Consider the following 21518-nt stretch of genomic DNA (forward strand, 5'->3'; position numbering starts at 1 on the left):
GTAGACTACTAATTCAACTTTTAAGGAAAGATTGACCAAAACAGACGAGGTTAAGGCAGAAATATCTGTGTTGTATTTCTCAGTGTGTGTGAGAGTGTGAGAGTGTGTGTGTGTGCTGCCGTGTTTTCCGTCTCTCCCCGTCAGACTGTAGGAAGTGATGTGGTGATTTCCAGTAGCTGTGTGTGTGTGTGTGTGTGTGTGTGTGTGTCGGCGGAGTGGGAGCAGCCCCAGCAGAGAGAGAGCTGGTGAATAAAGTGAATAAACGGCGATGGAGAGCTAAACCACCACCAGCAGCACCACCACCAGCAGCAGCGGCGGGTCTGAGCGAGTGTCGGTGTAGGATTCGCCCTCGCGGGGCTTTACAGCCACAATGTCGCCCGCGGGAAGTTGGCTGGAGCTGCAGTGGCTGAGTGTGCTCACCCTGTTCATGGCCTCCGTCGTGACTCTTGTGGTGTATTTCGTTCAGTATTTCACTCACTTCTCTCACTCCCGGAGAGAAAGTGCGAGCAGGGAGAACTCAGAAGAAGCAGAAGCACTTCTGGGCTGGACTTTAGGGCTGAGGAGCTGGAGGAGTGAATGGAGGAGAGCTTGGTTCACAGCCTTGAACCAGGAGGCTAAAGCAACAGGGGTGAGTGTGCTTTTATTTTGAATACAGGACTGTCCCATTCATTCCCCCTGTCCTAACACCCCTGACAGTGGGCTCCTGTGTGGAAGCCTGGAGGGTCTTATTATAGTGTTATAGTATCTATTGTTTTGTAAACAGAGTGGGGTTGGGTTTGGTTAGATTACAGACAGACATAATTAACTAGTAAGAGAAACTGCAGTTACTGCACAGTTACTTTCCAAATGAACCGCTCGTCAAACCAAAACCCTGTTAGACCTCAGCCAACTCTGCAGTGGTGGAGCACTGTTCTACTGTGCAGCAGCAGCCCCTCACACTCAGTCCGAAGATCACCTCCGTCCTGTTGTTCTCAGTGCACTCACTATTACACTACTACACTATTATCTAGTGTATATACGTCTCAATACGTCTTATTGTCTGTTTGTTCTATCGTATTCTTGAATTTCTTGTTGTATAGTATCAGTATTATTTGTAAACGGAGTAGGGTTGGTGTCGGCCAGGCTGTATACCCTTACCATTTACAAGAAACCACAGGTAAACATTGAATTACTAAGTTTTCTATAAGATACACAGCACTACACTACAGGAATATTACACATAGTTATACTGTATTTAATTACAGCATACTGCACATGTAGAAATAAATGCAAAAAGTATTATATTTTACTTCTAGGTGCAAGACAAGCTTTTTAAATATATTTATTACTATAAACAGTTGCAGTATCTTACCTCTGGATACTGCACAGGTAGTATAGACTAGGACGCACTGCAGGAATATTGAAAAACGTTTGTTCACAACAAGGGTTAAAATCAAGAAAAGACAGCAGTATAGAAATGATAATCCCAGTCTGGTTTATTGACTGATGTGGGATTTTATTAATGTTATAAAGGAGTAAAAACATGCTTTCCAACACAAATGCTCGAAATCTAGGAAACCCATCAGTACGTTCTGCTCACTGGGGTGTGGAAGTGTCTCAGTCCAGTGGGCTGGGTGCAGCCAGATCCAAGTGTCTGCGTCTGTGTGTGTGTGTGTGTGTGTGTGTGTGTGTGTTATTAAGTAAGAATAATATGGCTTATTATGTATTTATGTCACCTTTTAAACCCTTTATAACACAGTAAACAGAAATGACAGAGCACTGAAAAGGGTTTCCACAGTGCAGACGTGTTGTCTGTGGATGAAGCAGCAGTCGCTGGTCGAAGGGAAAAGCTGCTGTTTGTTGTTTTTCAGTTTCGATGATTCTGTTTCTCTGAGAGAGAGAGTGAGAGTGAGTGAGAGAGAGTGAGAGAGAGTGAGTGAGAGTGAGTGAGAGTGAGTGAGAGTGAGAGTGAGAGAGAGTGAGTGAGAGTGAGAGTGAGAGAGAGTGAGAGAGAGAGAGTGAGTGAGAGAGAGAGAGAGTGAGAGAGAGAGAGTGGAGGGAGGATAATGACCAGACGGGGTGCATGCATGTGCTTTCTGTTGTAAATGGCCTTTTAAGACATTGTCCGATTGATTTGCGGGTCTCTCCCATTAGGGGCAGATTCAGCTGACCTTTGAAGAAGACGGCGTGGAAACGTCAGAGCTTACCCTGGGCCACATTTCCAGCTTTACCAAATCAGCCGGGCAGAAGGTGAGGAATCTGGGGAATTTCTGTGTTTTGGACATAGCTGCTAAACACTGACCTGCAGATCATCATCATCACTGTTACTGCGAGCGTCAGTTTCTCTCTCTCACCACAGACCATCAGTTCCACACGTCTCCCTGAGCTCTGGAGATGAGGGCAGAAACACACTGACTCTGAACTCACTTATGATGGACGTCAGTGGGCAGGTGCTGTAATACAGGGAGTATTTAGGATTTTTCAGGGGTGAATGCGAGCAGTACAAGTGTACAGGAGTCAGAATCTCTCTGCAAATCTAAAATCTTAACAGCCCTGGAGCGACACAGTGAAAAAGTAGTTCCGGTTACTTTCACTCTTCGAGTATTCTAGTATGCATAAACTCAGGCTACTACACTGGTAACAGATCACCCCCAAAACAACGAGTTATACAGATTTATAGCCTAATTCACGAACACTAACATGTTCACAAGCGTGTTCTGATGCTGATGGAGTTCTGCATCCGCATCCCATTGACCTCTATTATAATTGAGAGTAGAGTCAGTGTGTTTCTGCTCAGTTCAGGGAGACGTGTTGGGTGGTGCGGAGCCCCGCAATTCGTGATTCAATTCCACGCCAGTAAGAGCCCTTAACAGGACTACTAACATTACACTGGCCCGCCTCTGTAATACAGGTAACCTGTCAGTCGCTCTGGATGAGAGCGTCAGGTAAATGGCGTGCATCTATGCGTGTTGACCGGCCATACGCCGCAGGTGGAGGTCAGGTTTAACATGCTGGAGTATGTCTTTAAACACATTCAGTGGTTGTAATGTCCTCCACCCTGCATACTTCAGATAATTCACTGTATTTGATTTATACCCTAACTTCGTTTGGCTTTGGCTGGGACCTGCAGTCACACCAGCTCCGTTAGCCTTACAGACACTTTCAGGCTATTCTGTCTGGACCACTAATTGCTCTGCTGGCAGAGGAAAAGGTGTGGCGTCAGAGCAGAGCAGCAGCAGCAGTAACTGTAGAAGTTTTAGGAAAGGATGGCCGTGTTGTACTGCGTGATACCACAGTGCGGTTGGTAGTTCTGTACCCTGCTAGTGTGATAACGAACGTTGGCAGTTTTTTGCTAACTCGAGAAACTGTGTTTACAGAGCCGTGAAATTGGGCACTTCCCTCCATTTGATGGCCCACATTCTGCTGTCAAGATAAACGTCCTGTCACTCTGATCACAGGCACACAGAAGTATAACTGTCTCTGCAGTTTTGCATCAAAATCCTTAGTGTTTTCCAAGCTAACTACGCTGTATGGACAAAAGTATTGGGACGCCTGCGCATTCACTGTTTCTTCTGAAATCAAGGGTATTAAAAGAGCTGATCCTGCTTCTGTTGGAGTAACTGTCTCTACTGTCCAGAGAAGAAGACTTTTCACTAGATTGTTGTGATGATTTGATTGCATTCAGCCACAAGAGTGTTAGTTAGTAAGGTCAGAATGTTCTGACTCCCACCTCCTCAACTCATCCCAGAAATACTGGATGGAGCGCCACCATCATTCCAGAGAACACAGCTCCTCCACTTTACCTAGCAGTTCTTAAGGTTTAAGGTTCTTCAGTTTTTAGGGTCGGTGCTCAGCGTTACAGTGGCTGTAAGGACGCTAGTTAAGGCGCACAGCAGCTGTTCTCACTGTCTGTGTGTGTGTGTGTGTGTGTTTGTTGGCAGAATGTGCAGTGTGAGGTGTTTGGAGAAAATCTGCAGTTTTCTCTCAGCGCTTTACCAAACTCCACCTCCACCGAAGCTCCACAGAGATACAGCGTCACTGTATCCCCTCTACAGCTGCAGGTAAGCAGGACTGCCAACGACATTCACTCCAGACCTCTTAGTTAGCATCACACAAACTGCATGCCTAGATCTCCACATAGGCCACTGTCAGTGTGTAGCAGTGGATACTGAACAATTCATACAGAATAACTCATAGTGGATACTGAACAATTCATACAGAATAACTCATAGTGGATACTGAACAATTCATACAGAATAACTCATAGTGGATACTGAATAATTTCAAATGTCCAGATTTTTGTGATTGGAGAATGGTTAATTGAAGGCTGAATGAGGGATAATGGGTGGGACTAAAACAAAAATAGCCAGGTCAGAGGTTTAGAGGTTCAGATCAGTAGCTGAATGATCAGCCCACAGCGGAACTGATCAGTGATCAGTGGTATGAAATCGCTTTGGCGCGTATGAATGGTCTTTTGGTTTCATTTCACCTCCGTGCTCAGTCAGGTGAGTCTGGGCAGGTGAGTCTGGGCAGGTTGTAGTTCCTGTGTAAACAGTGTCTGTGGATTCTGCTGAACACGGTCAGTTTACTCACTGCGTGGCGTTTCCTCAGAGAGCAGGAGTGAAAACAGTCGGCCATTATTCACTTCCATTGTGGTTCTTTAGGAAATGATGAATGGCTTAAGTGAAGGCATTGCATGTCTTACAGTGTCAGACTTAATATTGATCACTCAGATCAGCTTTTAAATATAGAATCTGAATAAGATCGGCTGAGCTGGGTTTGTTTTACAGCTGTTTTAAAATAATCTTTCATCTTTGTAATAATAGCTGCTTCTCTTATCCTGCGTGTCACACGCTGCTGAGCGGCTGCACTGCCTGACATGAGAATTGCGAGGGACCCTAACGCTCCGAGTATGAGAAACATGTTTTTGGGAAGTTTCCGGAGCATTAGGGTGGTGACGCAGATGCAGCAGCATCCTGAGGGCAGTGTGATCTAACTGGCTTTGTGTGAAAGTATCTGTCCTCATACTCAGCATACATCAAACATCAGCTACTGCCTCATCACAAGCCACAGCATTCCTCTGACTTTACACAGATCACACACTCAGACACGTTAAGGCTTATTGATCAGTTCATACTATTGATTACTATTAATTATACAGTTACTACTACAGTGCTGCAGTATCCACTATGAATCTACTATGATCTCTGTGGCACTCTGTGGATCTCTGCTGTTTAAGGTGAGTAGGGTCTCCCTGCACCTTCATTCCTCTGAGCTGGTATTAATGAAGAGACTCAGTGGAGGAAGTGTGGGGCAGCGCTGGGGTGGCGGTGCTGTCAGTGCGCTCTGATTCACACCACTGTCTGATTTATACCCTGTGACTCACTCTGCTGGTTTATCTGCAGGGATCTGATCCAGCGCTGTTCCTCCTAATGTCCTTCCTAAAGCTCTGAAACTCACGCAGAAAACAGACAGACAGACGCATATACAGAAGGATAGATAGACAGTAGGGTAGACAGATAGACAGACAGACAGAGCACAGGCCTCTGTAAATAAGATAAACATACCTACAGCCAACCAATCAGGTCAAGGAGGCGTGTCTAGGCTAGCTAGAGATGCTTTCTGGTAACTGATGTTGACTAGCTACTTAGCTGTGTTGCTGAAAGGCTGGTTGGGGTGGGGCTTTTGTACGGAACGCAGAGGGGAGGGGCTGTATTTGTTTAGGGTGAGGCTTCGTGGAAACACTGAAGGGCGGGGCTTTGTTTGTTTTGGGGGGAACAGTGAAGGGAGGGGCTGTATTTGTTTTGGGGCCAGAATTTCGGGCGGGGCTTTAGGTTGCCCCCTGCATGGAAGGGCTGTATGTGTTTGGAGGCAGGGCTTTTTGTAGGTAATTCTGAAGGGCAGGGCTTCTTTGTTTGGGGTATGGCTTTGGAGGGAACCCTGAAGGGAGGGTCTGTTTTTGTTTGGGGGCGGGGCTTTGGCAGTTTAGGTGAGGAGATTGGCTCTTTGGTTTGGGTCGGATTCTGTCCCCTGCAGCTCTAATCTCAGTGAGTGTGTTCTTCCTGAGTGTGGTTCGTTAGTGGTGATAGCAGAGTGTGATGGAGTGCTCTGGGTGGCTGCAGGTGCGAGTTCCTCCTGCAGGATTACCGTGAGGGCTGCAGCTGATCCTGCTCTGAGCCTCCTCTCTCTCAGGGTTGGGAGGAGCTCTGTGTAAGAAGCCGCTCAGCTTTACCCAATTAAAGCACGGCTATTTTTAAACCAGTAAGTTGCTCGACTCCTCGAAGTCCAGCTGATCTGATTCCAACAGCTCGTTCTGAAGCTGATCAGCGCTAGAACCCAACTGCTGTGTCGTCTTTTCCTCCCCAGAGTCAGATGCACTTTACTGCAACCTGACCAGTAGGATACGTTCTAATACCATTACCTGTGTCTAGGCACTGAAAAAGGCAATAATTAATATTAATATTCAGCTGAAATGATTTAGTATGGTTAGTAGTTTTAGTTAAGCGGTGCTTTACTGACTGATTGGATGTGTCACATTTTCTAAATGAGCAGCAGAAACATGGAAATAATGCATGATGATAATTATTACATTAAATTCTTAGTATTTATTGATTTTTGTTGATGAACTCTTTTTTTACTCTGTGTATCAGAGATTATAATATTATAATATAATATAATCCATTATAATATAAAAGACTCTGAACAGTGTTCAGTGATTCAGCTAAACCAGCTCTCCCATTGGTCGGGACTTCACTGGTAGAACTGAAGACACAGGAACCAGTCATCACTCTCTGGTTTACAGTGGGCGGAGCTGTGAATAAAAGCATCACTCTAGGCCTTCCGGAGGTTCTAGATAAGCTGTGAGTGTGTGTTACTATGAGCAGAGTGAACATCACTCTAGGCCTTCTGGAGGTTCTAGATAAGCTGTGAGTGTGTGTTACTATGAGCAGAGTGAACATCACTCTAGGCCTTCTGGAGGTTCTAGATAAGCTGTGAGTGTGTGTTACTATGAGCAGAGTGAACATCACTCTAGGCCTTCTGGAGGTTCTAGATAAGCTGTGAGTGTGTGTTACTATGAGCAGAGTGAACATCACTCTAGGCCTTCTGGAGGTTCTAGATAAGCTGTGAGTGTGTGTTACTATGAGCAGAGTGAACATCACTCTAGGCCTTCTGGAGGTTCTAGATGTTTGGTTTCTAGAGGTTTCAGTCAGGTGTTAGAAACAGAGACAAGCTTGTCCTTTGTGACCTGAACTAATAGCCGGGTTCTAAAAGTGATGGTTCTACACTGATTTTATAGTATAGTAGTGGTGTGTGTGGTTCTGCCAGTCGATTATCTGGAAGATTCTCTCTCTCGCTCCCCCCCCCCCCCCCCCCCCCCCTCTCTCTCTGTCTCTCTCCCCCCCTCTCTCTCCTGCCCTCGCTCTGCTGCTGGAACGGTCCCGCTGCTGGTCTGCCTGCTGTTGTTTGGGGAGTGTTTGGACGTTTCAGCCATTGTTGTGCTGTGGAGGTCAGCGGGGTCCGGTTTCAGGCCTCTTCTACGGGGGCTCTGTTTGGTTAATTGGTTAAAAATGAGAATATTCTTATTATAACATAACTTACTTCACAGCAGATCATAAGTGTAGGTAGAATGTGTGTCGCTGTAAGGGATGAGGAGCTCCGGGGGATTAAACAGAAGGGGAGTGAAGAAAATGGGGTCTTTAAAGGGTTAAAGGTGGTTTTAAAGGGGTGTGTGTGTGTGTGTGTGTGTGTGGGTTCAGTGCTGCTGTTTTCCCTCATATTTCAGCGGAACTGCAGGTGTTTATCAGGGAACGTGTTCGAACATGACGGCACATTTCCCTCCCCCTGCTCGCAACCCCACAGCTGGACCGGAGTGCCTGAGGTTCAGCTCTTTAAGATCAAAGAGAATAAAGCCACTGTTAGAGTTTGAACTGATTTTCCTCTTTTAATGGTGTGAGTTCAGACGGCAGACTTTAAAGAGCTAATGAGGAGAAAACCAGTCTGGATCAAATGACTCATAAACCTGATGGTTACCAGGCTGGAGTTCAGTGAGCTCTTCAGAACCCCCCAGTCTTTCACTAACCTGAGGGGAGGCAGACTGCAGGGCTAGGGGCCTATTTTACACACCTGTGACAATGAGACTGAATCACACACCTGAATTCACCTGTGTCCCAATACTTTTGTCCACGTAGTGTGTGTAGGTATGACTATGTATGAGTGAATAAAACCTGTGAAGTCAGGAAGGGAGGTAAAGTGTGGGTGAATGCAGGCTATGGTCTCTTTACCATGACTGACCTCACAGCAGCTGAATGTTAATGGAGGACGCAGGTTCTGCTGGTTCTTGATGGTCAGTGGCTGACACCAGCCGCTGTGTGTGTGTGTGTGTGTGTGTGTGTGTGTGTGTGAAGTAAAACCAGGACTGGAGTTTTGTATTATTCAGTGTTTGATGAATAGTTGCTATAATAAGAAGTTCTGGAGGAGCACAGACTCTCTCAGACTGCGTTCATTATGCATAAGGCGTAAGTGTGTGTGTGTGTGTGTGTGTGTGTGTGTGTGTGTGTGTGTGTGTGTGTTTATGTGTTTATGTGTTTATGTTTATGTTTATGTAGCTGGCCCTGCAGCTGAGGGATGTTGATGGTCGGGTGCAGGTAACCTGGGCAGTGGATCACCTGGACTCGGCACACCTGCAGCTGACACCCAGCCACACACAGGTACACACTGCACCTCCTCCCCCAGCACTCCTGGTGCCAAAAGCACTCTCAACAGTATAAGAAGATTCCTTCGTTTAAAGTGTGTGTGTACAGTGTGTTACATGTATTTAACAAGGTGTGTGTGTGTGTGTGTGTGTGTGTTGCAGGGAGAGTGTGGGGTCCTGAATGCCGCCACAGTGATGGCGAGGCTCCGGAAGGTTCTGAGTGATGCTCAGCCATCTGTAACACTGAGCAGCCGGCCTGCACAACCTACAGACCTGAAGGTAGAGCACACACACACACACACACACACTGTGCAGTACAGCACCAGCAGCTTCTCAGTGGATTAGTGTAGATTAACTCTTTAAACTGTAAGGGTCTCCAAATGAGTCCACACTGCAATTCCTCTCTTACCATTACAGACTTAAACAATTCATAGTGGATACTGAGTAATTCATAGTGGATACTGAGTAATTCATAGTGGATACTGAGTAATTCATAGTGGATACAGTGTTTGTTCAGCAGTGTAATAATGCTGTGGTTGTGTGTGCGCAGTGTTGGGTTACAGTGTTGAGGAGTGGCTCGTGGTCGCTATGCTCAGAAGGTTTAGGTGGGAAACTGTAGCTTATCTCAGGTTTGATGTGTTTATGTGCTGCTGAACTTTCTCACAAATCCCGAACCCGTGTTCAGTAGAGGATGTTATTGATCGGTGGTGAGTGTGGGACAGTGTTTTATTTCCTGTCCACTCTCTTCCACAGGAAGTGAGGAGCAGGACCCCTCCGCTGACCTCCCCACCAAAGCCCCCTCGCGCACATGAGTGGAAACTGTTAGTGAAGAATATCCGGGTCACGTGCAAAGAGGAGGACGGCACTGCAGGTCTCACACACACACACTTTCTCTCACTCTGCTGTCCAGACTAGTTTTTTTCTGCTGCGTCCCAAAGCACACGTCTACACATCACTCACGACACCAACCGGTGCGCCTCTAATGATACACATCGCTAGTGTACATGATTCATACACTACTTATTGTGGTGCATTGTGGGATTGTGACAGTGCACGGATAATTCAGCACTGTTTTCAGACACCGCTACAAAGTCGTGCACTACTTAGTGATTAGGGGTTCTGTTTCCGGCCCTTCCCTCAGAGCCGCCCTGATTTACTGCTCTCAGTTCCCGACCACCACTCTCCTAGACCTTATTGATGAAATTTGCTGTTGGCTGGATGCCAGGGATGGACTCATGTCTTATTCATCTAAGTGGTGCACGATTCCCCCGAGCGGACGCCAGCCCTCAGTACGGCTCAAATCGGCCAGCGCTAATAGCCCTGCTGCTGCCAGCCCTTACCGCTGACCGCCATCATATCCACCCTGCTCCATTATTCATTCATTCAGACTGTGTGTGTGTGTGTGTGTGTGTGTGTGTGTATTCCAGGCAGCATGAGTCCTCAGTGTGTTCTCCAGTTGGATGACCCTCCTCAGAGGCTGACCAGCTCAGTATTGGCTAATACACACACCCCAACTTGGGACCAGCCATTTATATTGTGAGTTCTCACACACACACACATTTTTTTTGTATGTGTGATCACTGTAATCTAGACCACCTTCATTTATTTTATTTATTTATTTATTTATTTATGGACTTTTTCCTTAATTTCAGACATTATGGAATTATTTTGAAACTGTTTGTATTTCTGTGTGTGTGTGTGTGTGTGTGTGCGCATGCAGTGAACTCAGCGGCAGATCAAAGGAGCTAAATATTCAACTGTTGGATACTGGGAGAGCACCAGAGAGTGAGTCCAGCCTGTCCTCTGAGACTGACCTGCAGGGAACTTGTCACTGTTATGAACTATAATTATATTTGATATAATTTTATATTCTATAATTAATGTCAATAATAATATGAAATGATAACATAGTAACATCCACACTGTTATATGTTCATCTGCCGTCCTTCCCTTCAGACTGTTTGCTGGGTCAGGTGTCCGTGCCGTTCGACCTGGTGAAGAGGCTTCCCCGTGGGCAGCAGACATTCGCTCTGATGAGCGCCGACCAAATGACCGGCTCTCTGACCTCTGAGGTAAACAAGGACACCAGAACTTTACCTACACTGCGTGGCTGTTTACTATCTGTAGGAGATACGAGATTTCTCTGAACTCGTAGAGACGAAAGCTTCTACTCGACTTGTGCATCATTGTTGCACCAAAGCCAAAAGCTGCCATGGAGAGATTTGGCTTCACTTCTATAGGATGGAAGGGAAAGAAAAGCACAGCGTCCATGTTTTCCGCAATCAGGGTTCCCAACCAGCTGAGTACTGAGTGCAGCGTGTCAGCATCAGCACTCACTCTGGAGTTTATAGTAGGCCAATAAAAAACCACCACATAAAATCTAACCACGAGGCTTTACAGTGCTTGCTGTTTGTCGCTGTGCAGCTGAAGTAGAACAGTGTTTATGGGTTGGAATGAGCAATATCAAGATCAACAGATCATCGACTATCACATTTTTTATTTATTATACCCAAAAAGAAACTGCTCTTTTCTCCACCTGCTGCTAGTTTACGTTCCTGGAGCCAAGCGAGGTGCGCACATGGCAGCCCCCCACACCAGCCCCCACTAAGCGTGTGGAGATGGACCGGACGGTGATGCCCTGTGGGACCGTGGTAACCACCATCACTGCAGTGAGGAGCAGGCCAGGGCGGCAGCTGCCCCCAGGTAACGATCATCTCACCACACATCACAACACCGTTCCTGCTGCAGACTGACTGTGGCAGCCCCTAGAAGTCAGCGTTAACCCCAGAGATAACAAAGACATGCTGTGATTATACAGTTATTACTGACCCGCCCAAATCGGCCGAGGAGAGGGAGTTCCCTCAGTCTTTAAATGCAGCAGCGCTCGGTTAAGCATCAGAGCTCTTTCATCACTATTGTTAATAAACTCTCTTCTTTATCAGCTTTATCAGCTGACTAATATCAGCCCTAACTGCAGTATAATCACAGTGACACACTGGGGACCATGCTATCAAATAGTCATGTAGTAAATGTAATAAGTGTAATATTGGCAGTAATAACAGTACTAAAGAAATGGCTTCTACAGGTGATCTCAACTACAGCACGTCCACTCAGCTTTATTTAATTATTAATTGAATGAATGTCCGATCTGTTAATAGGGTCTGTACTATAGCTGATGTGTATAGCTGTCTGTGGTTAACAGTTCGTTTCTGTGTTTTAGAAACAGTTAAAACTCCGTCCAAAACCAAGCTGGCGGAGAGGAGAGTGTCCGAGCAGCCCTCCATCCTGGGAGCCAAAGTCAGCAAGGCTTTATCATCATCAGATACAGGTATTCCTTCACCACCTGGACCAGCCTTCAGCTTTTGGTGTGGAGTGTGCTGCGCTCTCCCCTGCTGAACTGTAACCGCGGTGCTGTACCGCTGTAGTTGCTGGAGTACCAGATAACGGTTCTGTTCTTTTTAGAGCTGCTAATGCTGAATGGGACGGACCCAGTGGCCGAGGCCGCCATCAAACAGCTGTACGAGTCAGCGAAACAGAAGCTCAAATCTCCCGTCAAAAAAAGCACCATCATCATCTCCGGAGTGGCCAAGGTGCGCAATGTTGTAAATTCGTACAGGTGACAGGTAAATGCAGGGATATACATGATACAGATATAGGTGACATACAGGTGACCTACAGGTAAATAAGGGGGGGTATACAGATGACGCAGGTAAATACAGGTGATATGTGGGTAAATACAGATGATATAGAGGGAACAGGTAAATATTGATGACATACAGGGATATACAGGTGACTGGTGAATTCTGGTGATATACACTGCACAGGTGATAGCTGTTTCTTTCTGCTGGCAAATGTGTAACGTTTACAGGTGAAGTTACTGCTGACATGATCATATCTACTGCACTTTATGATGCGTCATATTTCTAAAGATTGCTTTTTCCTGTTCGACCTTTGGATGTAGTTGTGAAAGTGAAAATGTACAGAAATAGAAAAGCTGCTTCTTCCTCTTCAGTTCAGAGCTCAGTTGCAGATGCTGTGATACACATAAAATAATCAATAAAATAATCACTTTCAGTTTCCCATTTCTAATGGCCTGATTCTGAGTCCGGACTGTTTATATTCAGTGATGCCCTTTCTGGTTCCCTGTAGGCTCCTCTGTCCCAGGATGAAGAAATGGTCCTGATGGCCGGTTATGCTGCTGCTATGGACGCTTCCATGTCAGGAGCGCCTGAGAACATGAAAAATGGAGAGGAAGTGACCTCATCTGAGCCGGTGAGCGACCCCACCACTTCACAAGCGTCTGACCCCCTGGAGGGTCCCAGCGGAGCGGGTCAGGAGGACTGGGAGAGCCAGGTGGGAGAGGATACAGACGCTGATAAGACCTCGCTCTCACTCTGCATCTCTGAGACCAGCTCCAAAAAGGGAAAAGGTGAGCTTCAGCTTTAATTCAGATCAACTCCCAGTTTAATTCAGATCAACTCCCAGTCTAATTCAGATCAACTCCCAGTCTAATTCAGATCAACTCAGTTCAATTCAGATCAATTCAGTTTAATTCAGATTAACCCAGTTTAATTCAGATTAACCCAGTTTAATTCAGATCAGCTCAGTTTAATTCAGATCAACTCAGTCTAATTCAGATCAGCTCAGTTAAATTCAGATCAGCTCAGTTAAATTCAGATCAACTCAGTTTAATTCAGATCAATTCAGATTAATTCAGATCAACTCAGTTTCGCCACTGCGGTTTCCGTCTGAGGCACATCCAGTCAGGTCAGGTCTTCAGATCCTCGCAGTCTTTTCTACCCACAATGCCTCAGTCCTCTCCCTGTCTCACTCTGCTGGTGTGTAAATGTGCTGTCTTTCTCTGTCATTCTTTGATCACTCGCTTCTCTCTTCTCCCCTCCACACCGCTCCCTTCCCATCTCTCTCTCTGCCACCTAAAAGAGGAGAGCAGTGATAAGCAGACAGTTGTGCCGGCCCAGTAAGTGTGTGCTAACGTAGCCCCGTAGACCTCCCTTCAGACTAGCCAATCAGCTTCTGTAGTTTAGAGCAAATCAGAGCCAGTCATGGCTTCTCTATGACCCCAGAGCTGTGCGGTGTTTAAAGGGCCCGCGTTCTGTGTTGGACACTTCTATGGGGTTTTGGATGAACTGAAAATGGGTGGGGCTAAACTTCTTTTGGCTGAATGGGTGGGGCTAAACTTCTTTTGGCTGAATGGGTGGGGCTAAACTTCTTTTGGCTGTAGGCTGAATGGGTGGGGCTGCGTTGCTGTAGGAAGAATGGGCAGGGCTAAACTTATTTTGGCTGAATGGGTGGGGCTAAACTTCTTTTGGCTGAATGGGTGGGGCTAAACTTCTTTTGGCTGTAGGCTGAATGGGTGGGGCTGCGTTGCTGTAGGAAGAATGGGCAGGGCTAAACTTATTTTGGCTGAATAGATGGGGCTACATTGCTGTAGGCTGAATGGGTGGGCTAATCTTCTGTAGGACGAATGGGTGGGACTAAACTGTAGACTAAACCATGTTTAATTTTAAAAAGAGTCTTTTTGTAACCTCGTCTCCATTTATTTATATTATATTAATGATATGATATGGGCCCTTTAAAGACTCCTATGTAGCAGCTATATAGAAAATGCCTTATGCTTTTTACATATCACCTCCTATATTATTTAAAACCTCTAGTTTTAGTCCTATGCAGTGGAGTGTCTTCACATATAGCTGCACAGGTTACACTGCTTACACCCAGACTGAACTGGGCCGCTGTGGAGGTCAGAATCTGTGCTTCTACAGGAATAGTTTAGCCACTTAAGGATCTCTTTATAGTGGAGGTGAATGGAAGCAGGCGTTGGTCACCATGACTACAACACGGATCTAGCCCATAATTTATTTCCTATCCAAACCCACCAGTGCAGCTGTTTTATATGGAATGATGATGAGGGTAAAATAGTGGAGAATTCCAACTAATGCAGTTCTCTTTAGGGACTACTTTCTGTAGCCGCACTACACCCTGCAGCATGTATCCCTCCACCATTTTAATGATCTGATTTTAAAAGCAGGTTCTAGAGCCGAACTCTTCTCAGAACTCTGGTAGAACCGTGTCTCAGGCATCAGGCAGCGTCTTCATCACCATTAGGTGAAGAACTTTCTGTGAGGAGCTTTTATTAGAGCTTCAGACGTCTGCTTCCCTTCACCTCCACTGTAGAACCACAGCTCTGACTGGGGGAGCTTATCTAGAACCTCCACTGTAGAACTCCAGCTCTGACTGGGGGAGCTTATCTAGAACCTCCACTGTAGAACTCCAGCTCTGACTGGGGGAGCTTATCTAGAACCGAACATGTCACTCAAACACTGTTCTACAAATTCTTAAACTTAGATGGTAGAACTATATGGGGTCTGCGTTAAAAGCATCGTGTCTGACCTCCAGGTTGGCTCAACTTTGGGTACGTTGACCATTTCATGAGCATGTCTGTGCTAATATTACATCTGTGTTTTTGGCGCCCCCTGCAGGGAGCTTCCTTCACAAGAGTGCCAAGCTGTTCTTCAGAAGGAGGCATCAGAGGAAGGAGCCGGGCATGAGCCAGTCCCACAACGACCTGCAGTACCTGGAGCAGCCACCGGATGTCTCTGCGATGTCCGAGAGGGAGAAGAGGACGGCCACATTCCGGAAAATCATCAACCGCAAACTTCTGCCCAAGAGCAAGAGCAAAGCCAACGGGACGACCCGGGAGCCGCCTTCATGACCCAGCCTGACCAATCAGAAAGTACACATAATATAAGCTCCGTGCCTCCGTCGCTCTCTCAAAGCAGATGCGTTAAATACAGCATGTAGTGCGTTCCTTCTTAACAGCAGGAGAACACGTTCAGGGCCTGTCTACCCACGCCATTAACAGCGGTTTTGGTAATTGGATCACCTCGGATCAATCAGACCTCATTCAGAGGTGGTCTGAGAGACGGATCCCTTCTGAATATCATTGATTGTTCGACATTATTTACTGTAACTCCCTTGAGTTTTTTAAAGAGTCAATTTTCCCATAAAGCCGTTACTGCACTGTGGAGCCACCACATTATCTGTCCACAGTCTCCCCGAGCAGGACCACCTTGATGGGACCGATGTTTACAGAAGGTTCTGGTCACACTGGGGACACATTTTAGTGGCCAGTGCAAACAGAATCTGGTAGATCAAGTAGATCCAGATACCAAACGCCCGTTACTGCCGGGTGTAAACAGGCTCTGTGTCTCACGTGCATATTTAACAAAGGCAGTGTGTTCAGATGTCTAACACACAGAGATGTCCTAAAGACCCGAGATGCACCCGACACAAACTGGACTCGCTGTATTAATTAACACGTCATGTCCTGAGAGCAGTGGCCTCTGCCTCCTCATCCTCGCCCCCTTTCTACCTCCATCCAGACAGATTTCACCTCTAAAACCCGCTGAAAACGTGGAAATGTCCCCTCACGCTCCCCCGTCCCTCCCGCTCCAGAGATCTCCGCCCCTGGAGTTCAGTTTATTCCCTGTTAGTCGGGGAACATGTACAGAAATATTAATCTCACATGAGAAAATATGCTTTACACTGTCTAATACGCAGCTGGCTAATTTCCAAATACCTGCAAACATCCGATTTCATTGTATTCTCACACGTCAAGTTCACGCTAGTTAGTTCATCCCTTAGTGTTCATCTTAGCGTTCAGATCATCTTAACTGGTAGAGAGAGAGAGAGAGTTCAGTGTGATGCTCACTCCACCAGTTAAGAATAATCTTTACGCTAAGATGATTTTAAGGATTGCCCCCCCCCTCATACTAGCTCGCAGGCTATGCTAGCTTTCAGACTCCTTTCCTTTTAAACTGATCTACACTCACTAATCCCGTAAACCAGAACGAGGGGAGGAGAGAAAGACCAGCGCGCTCTAGAAAAACTGATCTGGAAATGCTAGCTGATCCACAGATTTGTAGCCTACATGCTAGTCCATGCTAATACATTCTTTGCTAATAAGTTCATTCGTGTTTTAGTAAGCTCTTATTAATTAATGCTTTTCATCTCATTTGATCTTACTCGTGAAAGAGAGGACAGGACAAACAGACTACAGAGACAGAAACATGCTGATATTACTGCAGATACATTTGTAGCATTCATGCTAGCCCACATGCTATGCTAGTTAGCTAATTTATTGGATCGTGCATCTCAAGTGCAGGTCTTCTTCTCTTGCTCTAAAGTGTAATTATGAAAAAGAGAGAAGAGTAAAGACGGACTCTAGTGAACCCAATATGCAAATAATAATCCCGGCGGATTAATAGCTTCCTCTTCTCAGATCATCTGCGCTCGCACCAAAGACGAGAAAGTGCTTAAACTAATGCAGATGGTTTTGCAGTGTACATGCTAGCACACCTGCTAATTTATTAATCAGATTGTGTGTCTCAAGCTTCTGCACTCGCTCTACCATTAAATCATAAAATAAGAGAGAGTGCGTAAGAAAGATGGACTGCAGAGACAAAATATGCAAATATTAATCCAGGCAAATCTGTAGCCCACATGCTAGTGTACGGGTTGACCAGTATGCTAGCACTAGTGAGCTTCCAGTGGGAAGCGCATTACGTCTAATGATATGCAACAGTGACATTACTGCAAACGTGAACATCACGCGTGGCCTTTTACCGTGGAGTTGGGCTCTAGAACCTGCTTTTAAAATCAGATCATTAAAATGGTGGAGGGATACATGCTGCAGGGTGTAGTGCGGCTACAGAAAGTAGTCCCTAAAGAGTCCCTAAAGAAGAAGAGGATTAGTTGAGATTCATTATTATTCCATATAAAACTAACATCCATTCACCACCACCTCACACCAAACCCAGTCTGAAGGTCAACCACTGAGTGATGTGAGAATTGTAAAAAAAAAAAAAAAAAAAAAAAAAAAAGTGGGTGGAATTCCCCTTTTAATATATGCTACACTAGCAGTGATTTTGTTTATTTACACTTCTTTTCATTTTAAATATCTTAATGCAAATATGAGAAGATATCTAAAGCTATAGTTTGTTTGTTTTTTTTGATTAGCCATATTGTGTGAGTGTGTGTACAGAAATCGAATGGTTATCATCGTTATCATTCCAAAAACACACTAATAATCCGTGCAGGATTGGTGTGTACTTTTTAACCAAAGGACATAAAACACTACTTTAGGGCATTTGGAGCGAAGCCCGATGAGCTGACCTCTCCTTAACTTAGACCTTCCTTTAGTTTGCTTTGTTTTGAGAAAAGACCAACAGCTTTAACCAGAGTGAGATCAGACTGCAGCTGTTTGTTTATTTTTATTCTTTTGTTTGTTTGTTTGTTTGTTTGTTTTTATTCTGTTCGTTTTTTGACAACCTCTAAGCAGACGAGTCCGCTGCCGTTTGCCGTTGAGCATCGCCCAGCACAGTTTGGGTCATTTACCTGCTCTGCCACACCTGTTCCACCTGCAAGGAGTTCCACAAAAAATAAAATGATACGGTCCATATCATGACACAGGGTTTTAAGTGAAGCCCCTTCCACTTAGTCCACAGCAGTTTAGCTCCACCCTTTCAGCCTACAGCAGTTTAGCCACACGCATTCAGTGTTGTATGTTATAGCGCCCTCTATACTTTCTGTAGTGTATTACAGTCGGGGAGAATGACTGCATATCGCCGCTGTCGGAAAACAAATCCTCCACAAGAGCAGCAAACTGTGCTGGACTAGGCCCTGCAGGACGAGCTCTGCACTCCCCTGCATTAGAGGATCGGTTCCCTCCCCCTGAACGCTCAGCGGATTCCGGATCAGCACTGTAACTTCCATGCCTGAAGGATGTGGCCAAGGTTGCCACGGTGATGAGATTTCCCTGACTTTTCCCCTCCGGACTGCTGTTGGAACGGACATTACACAGACAGTTATTTTAGCTGGAGAGCACTGTGATTTTCCTGAGTGTGTGTGTGTGTGTGTGTGTGTGTGTGTGTGTGTCCGTCCATCTGCAGACTGTAGAGAGCGAGGAGGACAGTGATGAAGCCAGGAAGAGGAAGATGAGCAACGGCAAATGATGACTCAGCATTTTGTTATTTTTGTTTTTTTTTGGCCGGGCTTGTTTAATGAGAAGTGCCACTAATTTAAATCTGATCAATCTGAAATATAAACATACATATACACTATATGGACAAAAGTATTTGGACACCTGCTCATTCACTGTTTCTTCTGAAATCAAGAGTATTAAAGAGAGTTTCTCCTGCGTCTGTTGGAGGAACTGTCTCTACTGTCCAGAGAAAAAGACATTCTACTTCTAGATTTTTGAGGAGCAAAAGGGGATTGCTGTGAGGATTTGATTGCAGCATTAGTGAAGTCAGGATGTTGGATGATCACCACACCTCCTCATCCTCAATTACCAAACTCATCATTCCAGAGAACACAGTTCTGGACAAGCTGTGTGTGCATTTGCACACTGTCAGCAACAGGTGTAAATTAAAAGAGCCGAATGCAGTTATCAGAAGAGGTGTCCACAAACATTTGGACATATAGTGTGTATAAATATATATATATATATGCACACGTCTGTTGCTGAAACTCAACGTGGGGAATCTGAGTGCATGCTTTGGGTTGATGCTGATGTTTGACCTCGCTGCATTAACCCTGTGGAGCGCTGTGTTGCTCCTCAGTCTGTTTACTGTGACCTGATGGGAACCTAATCGATGTATGCAGAAACCAGAAGGCCCTTAAAACACTGAATGCAGTTGTAAATGTATCTCTGAGGTGGGAGAGGGAGAGCAGTTAGCCATGACTTTGTTGCTGAGCCTCTTAAAGGAGCAGTTTGTAGAAAGATCAGAGTATAATGATTGATCTCTGAGCCGAGATTCAGTCCATCAGTCAGGATGTTTGGTATCTGACGTGTGCTGCAGGTACCAATACGCCCCCAATAACGTTAGTCTCTCAGCCCGTCTCTCTGAACTCCTCCAGATCTTCATTAGTTAGATAATTGGACGTGGTTTAGAGTGCGGTGGAGGAACCAGAACCACGTTCACCTCCGTGCAGGGCGTGCTCAGCGGGACGTTATGAGGATGATAATGTAGCTGTAGTTCTAGACTAAATGTGTAAATATTGTGCTGCTTTACTAAGAAACCTCTTTATGTAGCTTCTCTTCTGCTGGAAGTAAATAAAGATTGTAGGCGTGTGTTTACAGAGCTGGGATTGGTGACAGTCTAAATCCAGTATTTGTTAGCAGTGTTAGCCTAGCATGTCCTGGTGTAAACTAAAGCAGCACACGTCAGATACCAAACATGTCATAGCTGATCGACTGAACCTGGGGTCCGAGATCAATCATGATGTTCTGATTTCTCTCTGAACTGCTTCTTTAAGTTTTCCTGCAGAATTACTGAAAATGCACAGAGTGTGTGTGTGTGTGTGTGTGTGCAGCCTGTAAATCCAGAGCAAACTACTGGCATTTTTGTTTGCACTTCACTTGTAGAAAACCCGAAGCCAGGAGGCCTGTGCGGAATGAATGTTGGCCTAACGCTGTGCAGGGATCATCTATAATTAACATATCAGGTTTATGATTTGAGCAATAAATGTTGACTGATTAACAATCTGCCTTCGTCTGGTTTATTAATACAAATAATAGAATATACATACTTTTTTAATGAAAAAATATATTGTAATATATAAAAGCAATATAAAAATGCTGTTTGGGGGCTTTTATTTTGAAATGTGGGCTGAAAACTTGTGTTCAACTATCCTGTAGTCCTACACAAGCCCCTATAATATAAATATATATATTGAAATAAAAAATTACAAATGTTGATGTAACTACATACTGTAGGATTTATATATATATATATATATATATATATATATATATATATATAATACAATTATGATCAAATAATTGATGTACATTACTGTACCTGACAATAGAAGTAAACAATCATGTTTCCTCTGTGAGGATGACAGTGCTATCTATATATATATATCCTGCAGTATGTAGTTACATCAACATGTTTATTAGTTTTATTTCAATACATTATTAATTACTATTTGAGCATTAGTGTGGATAATTAACAGTCCTGTTGACATTTAACGTTATCTTGTTGCTGTTGTTTATATATATATATATAATCATTGCCGTCCAATGTAAAATATGTATCCATTTGTGTCTGTTCTTTTCTCCATGGTTTGATCGGATGAATGGATCAATAGAAAAGCTCTAAATCACCTGGTTTAAAATTAACTTCCATTTAGAGTTAATGAGTGTTTTCAATCGGACAGCGACTATATCTATATCTATATATCTGTCTGTGTGTGTGTGTGTGTGTGTGTGTGTGTGTGTGTGTGTGTGTGTGTGTGTGTGTGTGGTGAGCAGTGCGCGCGCTGCTGTCTCTGTGTTTACCAGTTTAAATTACCCGCCAAAATCTTCCCGGAACTACCAGCAGGCTGCGACTACACGTAAGTCACGTGACCACCAAACCTTTATCATTTCCGCTGACGCGCCTGATCTCCACCCGGTTCTGTCTGTGAGACGTTCCGTTAGATCCTGAGTCCGGGATCCAATCCGCTCCAGTCCGCTGAACAGAAGCAGAAGCACTGAGCGCCAGAAGCTCTAATAATAAAAGCTCCTCACAGAAAGTTCTTCACCTAATGGTGATGAAGACGCTGCCTGATGCCTGAGACACGGTTCTACCAGAGTTCTGAGAAGAGCTCAGCTCTAGAACCTGCTTTTAGAACCAGATCATTAAAATGGTGGAGGGATACATGCTGCAGGGTGTAGTGCAGCTACAGAAAGTAGTCCCTAAAGAAAACTGCATTAGTTCAGATTCTCTATTCACTGTTTTACCTTCATCATCATCATCATCATCATCATCATTCCATA

General features: G+C 45.0%; 1 protein-coding gene across 1 annotated transcript; it reads left to right on the top strand.

Moving 5' to 3' along the window:
* The first annotated feature begins 215 nt into the window (after positions 1-215).
* On the top strand, positions 216-15491 carry c2cd2 (C2 calcium dependent domain containing 2). The gene is made up of 14 exons (XM_072659108.1): positions 216-628; positions 2134-2229; positions 3921-4040; positions 8586-8687; positions 8834-8950; positions 9425-9542; positions 10099-10207; positions 10392-10456; positions 10628-10743; positions 11218-11374; positions 11892-11999; positions 12134-12261; positions 12821-13100; positions 15172-15491. Exons 1-14 carry the CDS (start codon positions 371-373, stop codon positions 15402-15404), a joined length of 2007 nt encoding a protein of 668 aa, XP_072515209.1. The 5' UTR covers positions 216-370; the 3' UTR covers positions 15405-15491.
* The last annotated feature ends 6027 nt before the right edge of the window (positions 15492-21518 follow it).

The sequence above is a fragment of the Salminus brasiliensis genome, chromosome 16 (assembly GCF_030463535.1).
Source record: "Salminus brasiliensis chromosome 16, fSalBra1.hap2, whole genome shotgun sequence".
NCBI classification, from domain to species: Eukaryota; Metazoa; Chordata; class Actinopteri; order Characiformes; family Bryconidae; genus Salminus; species Salminus brasiliensis.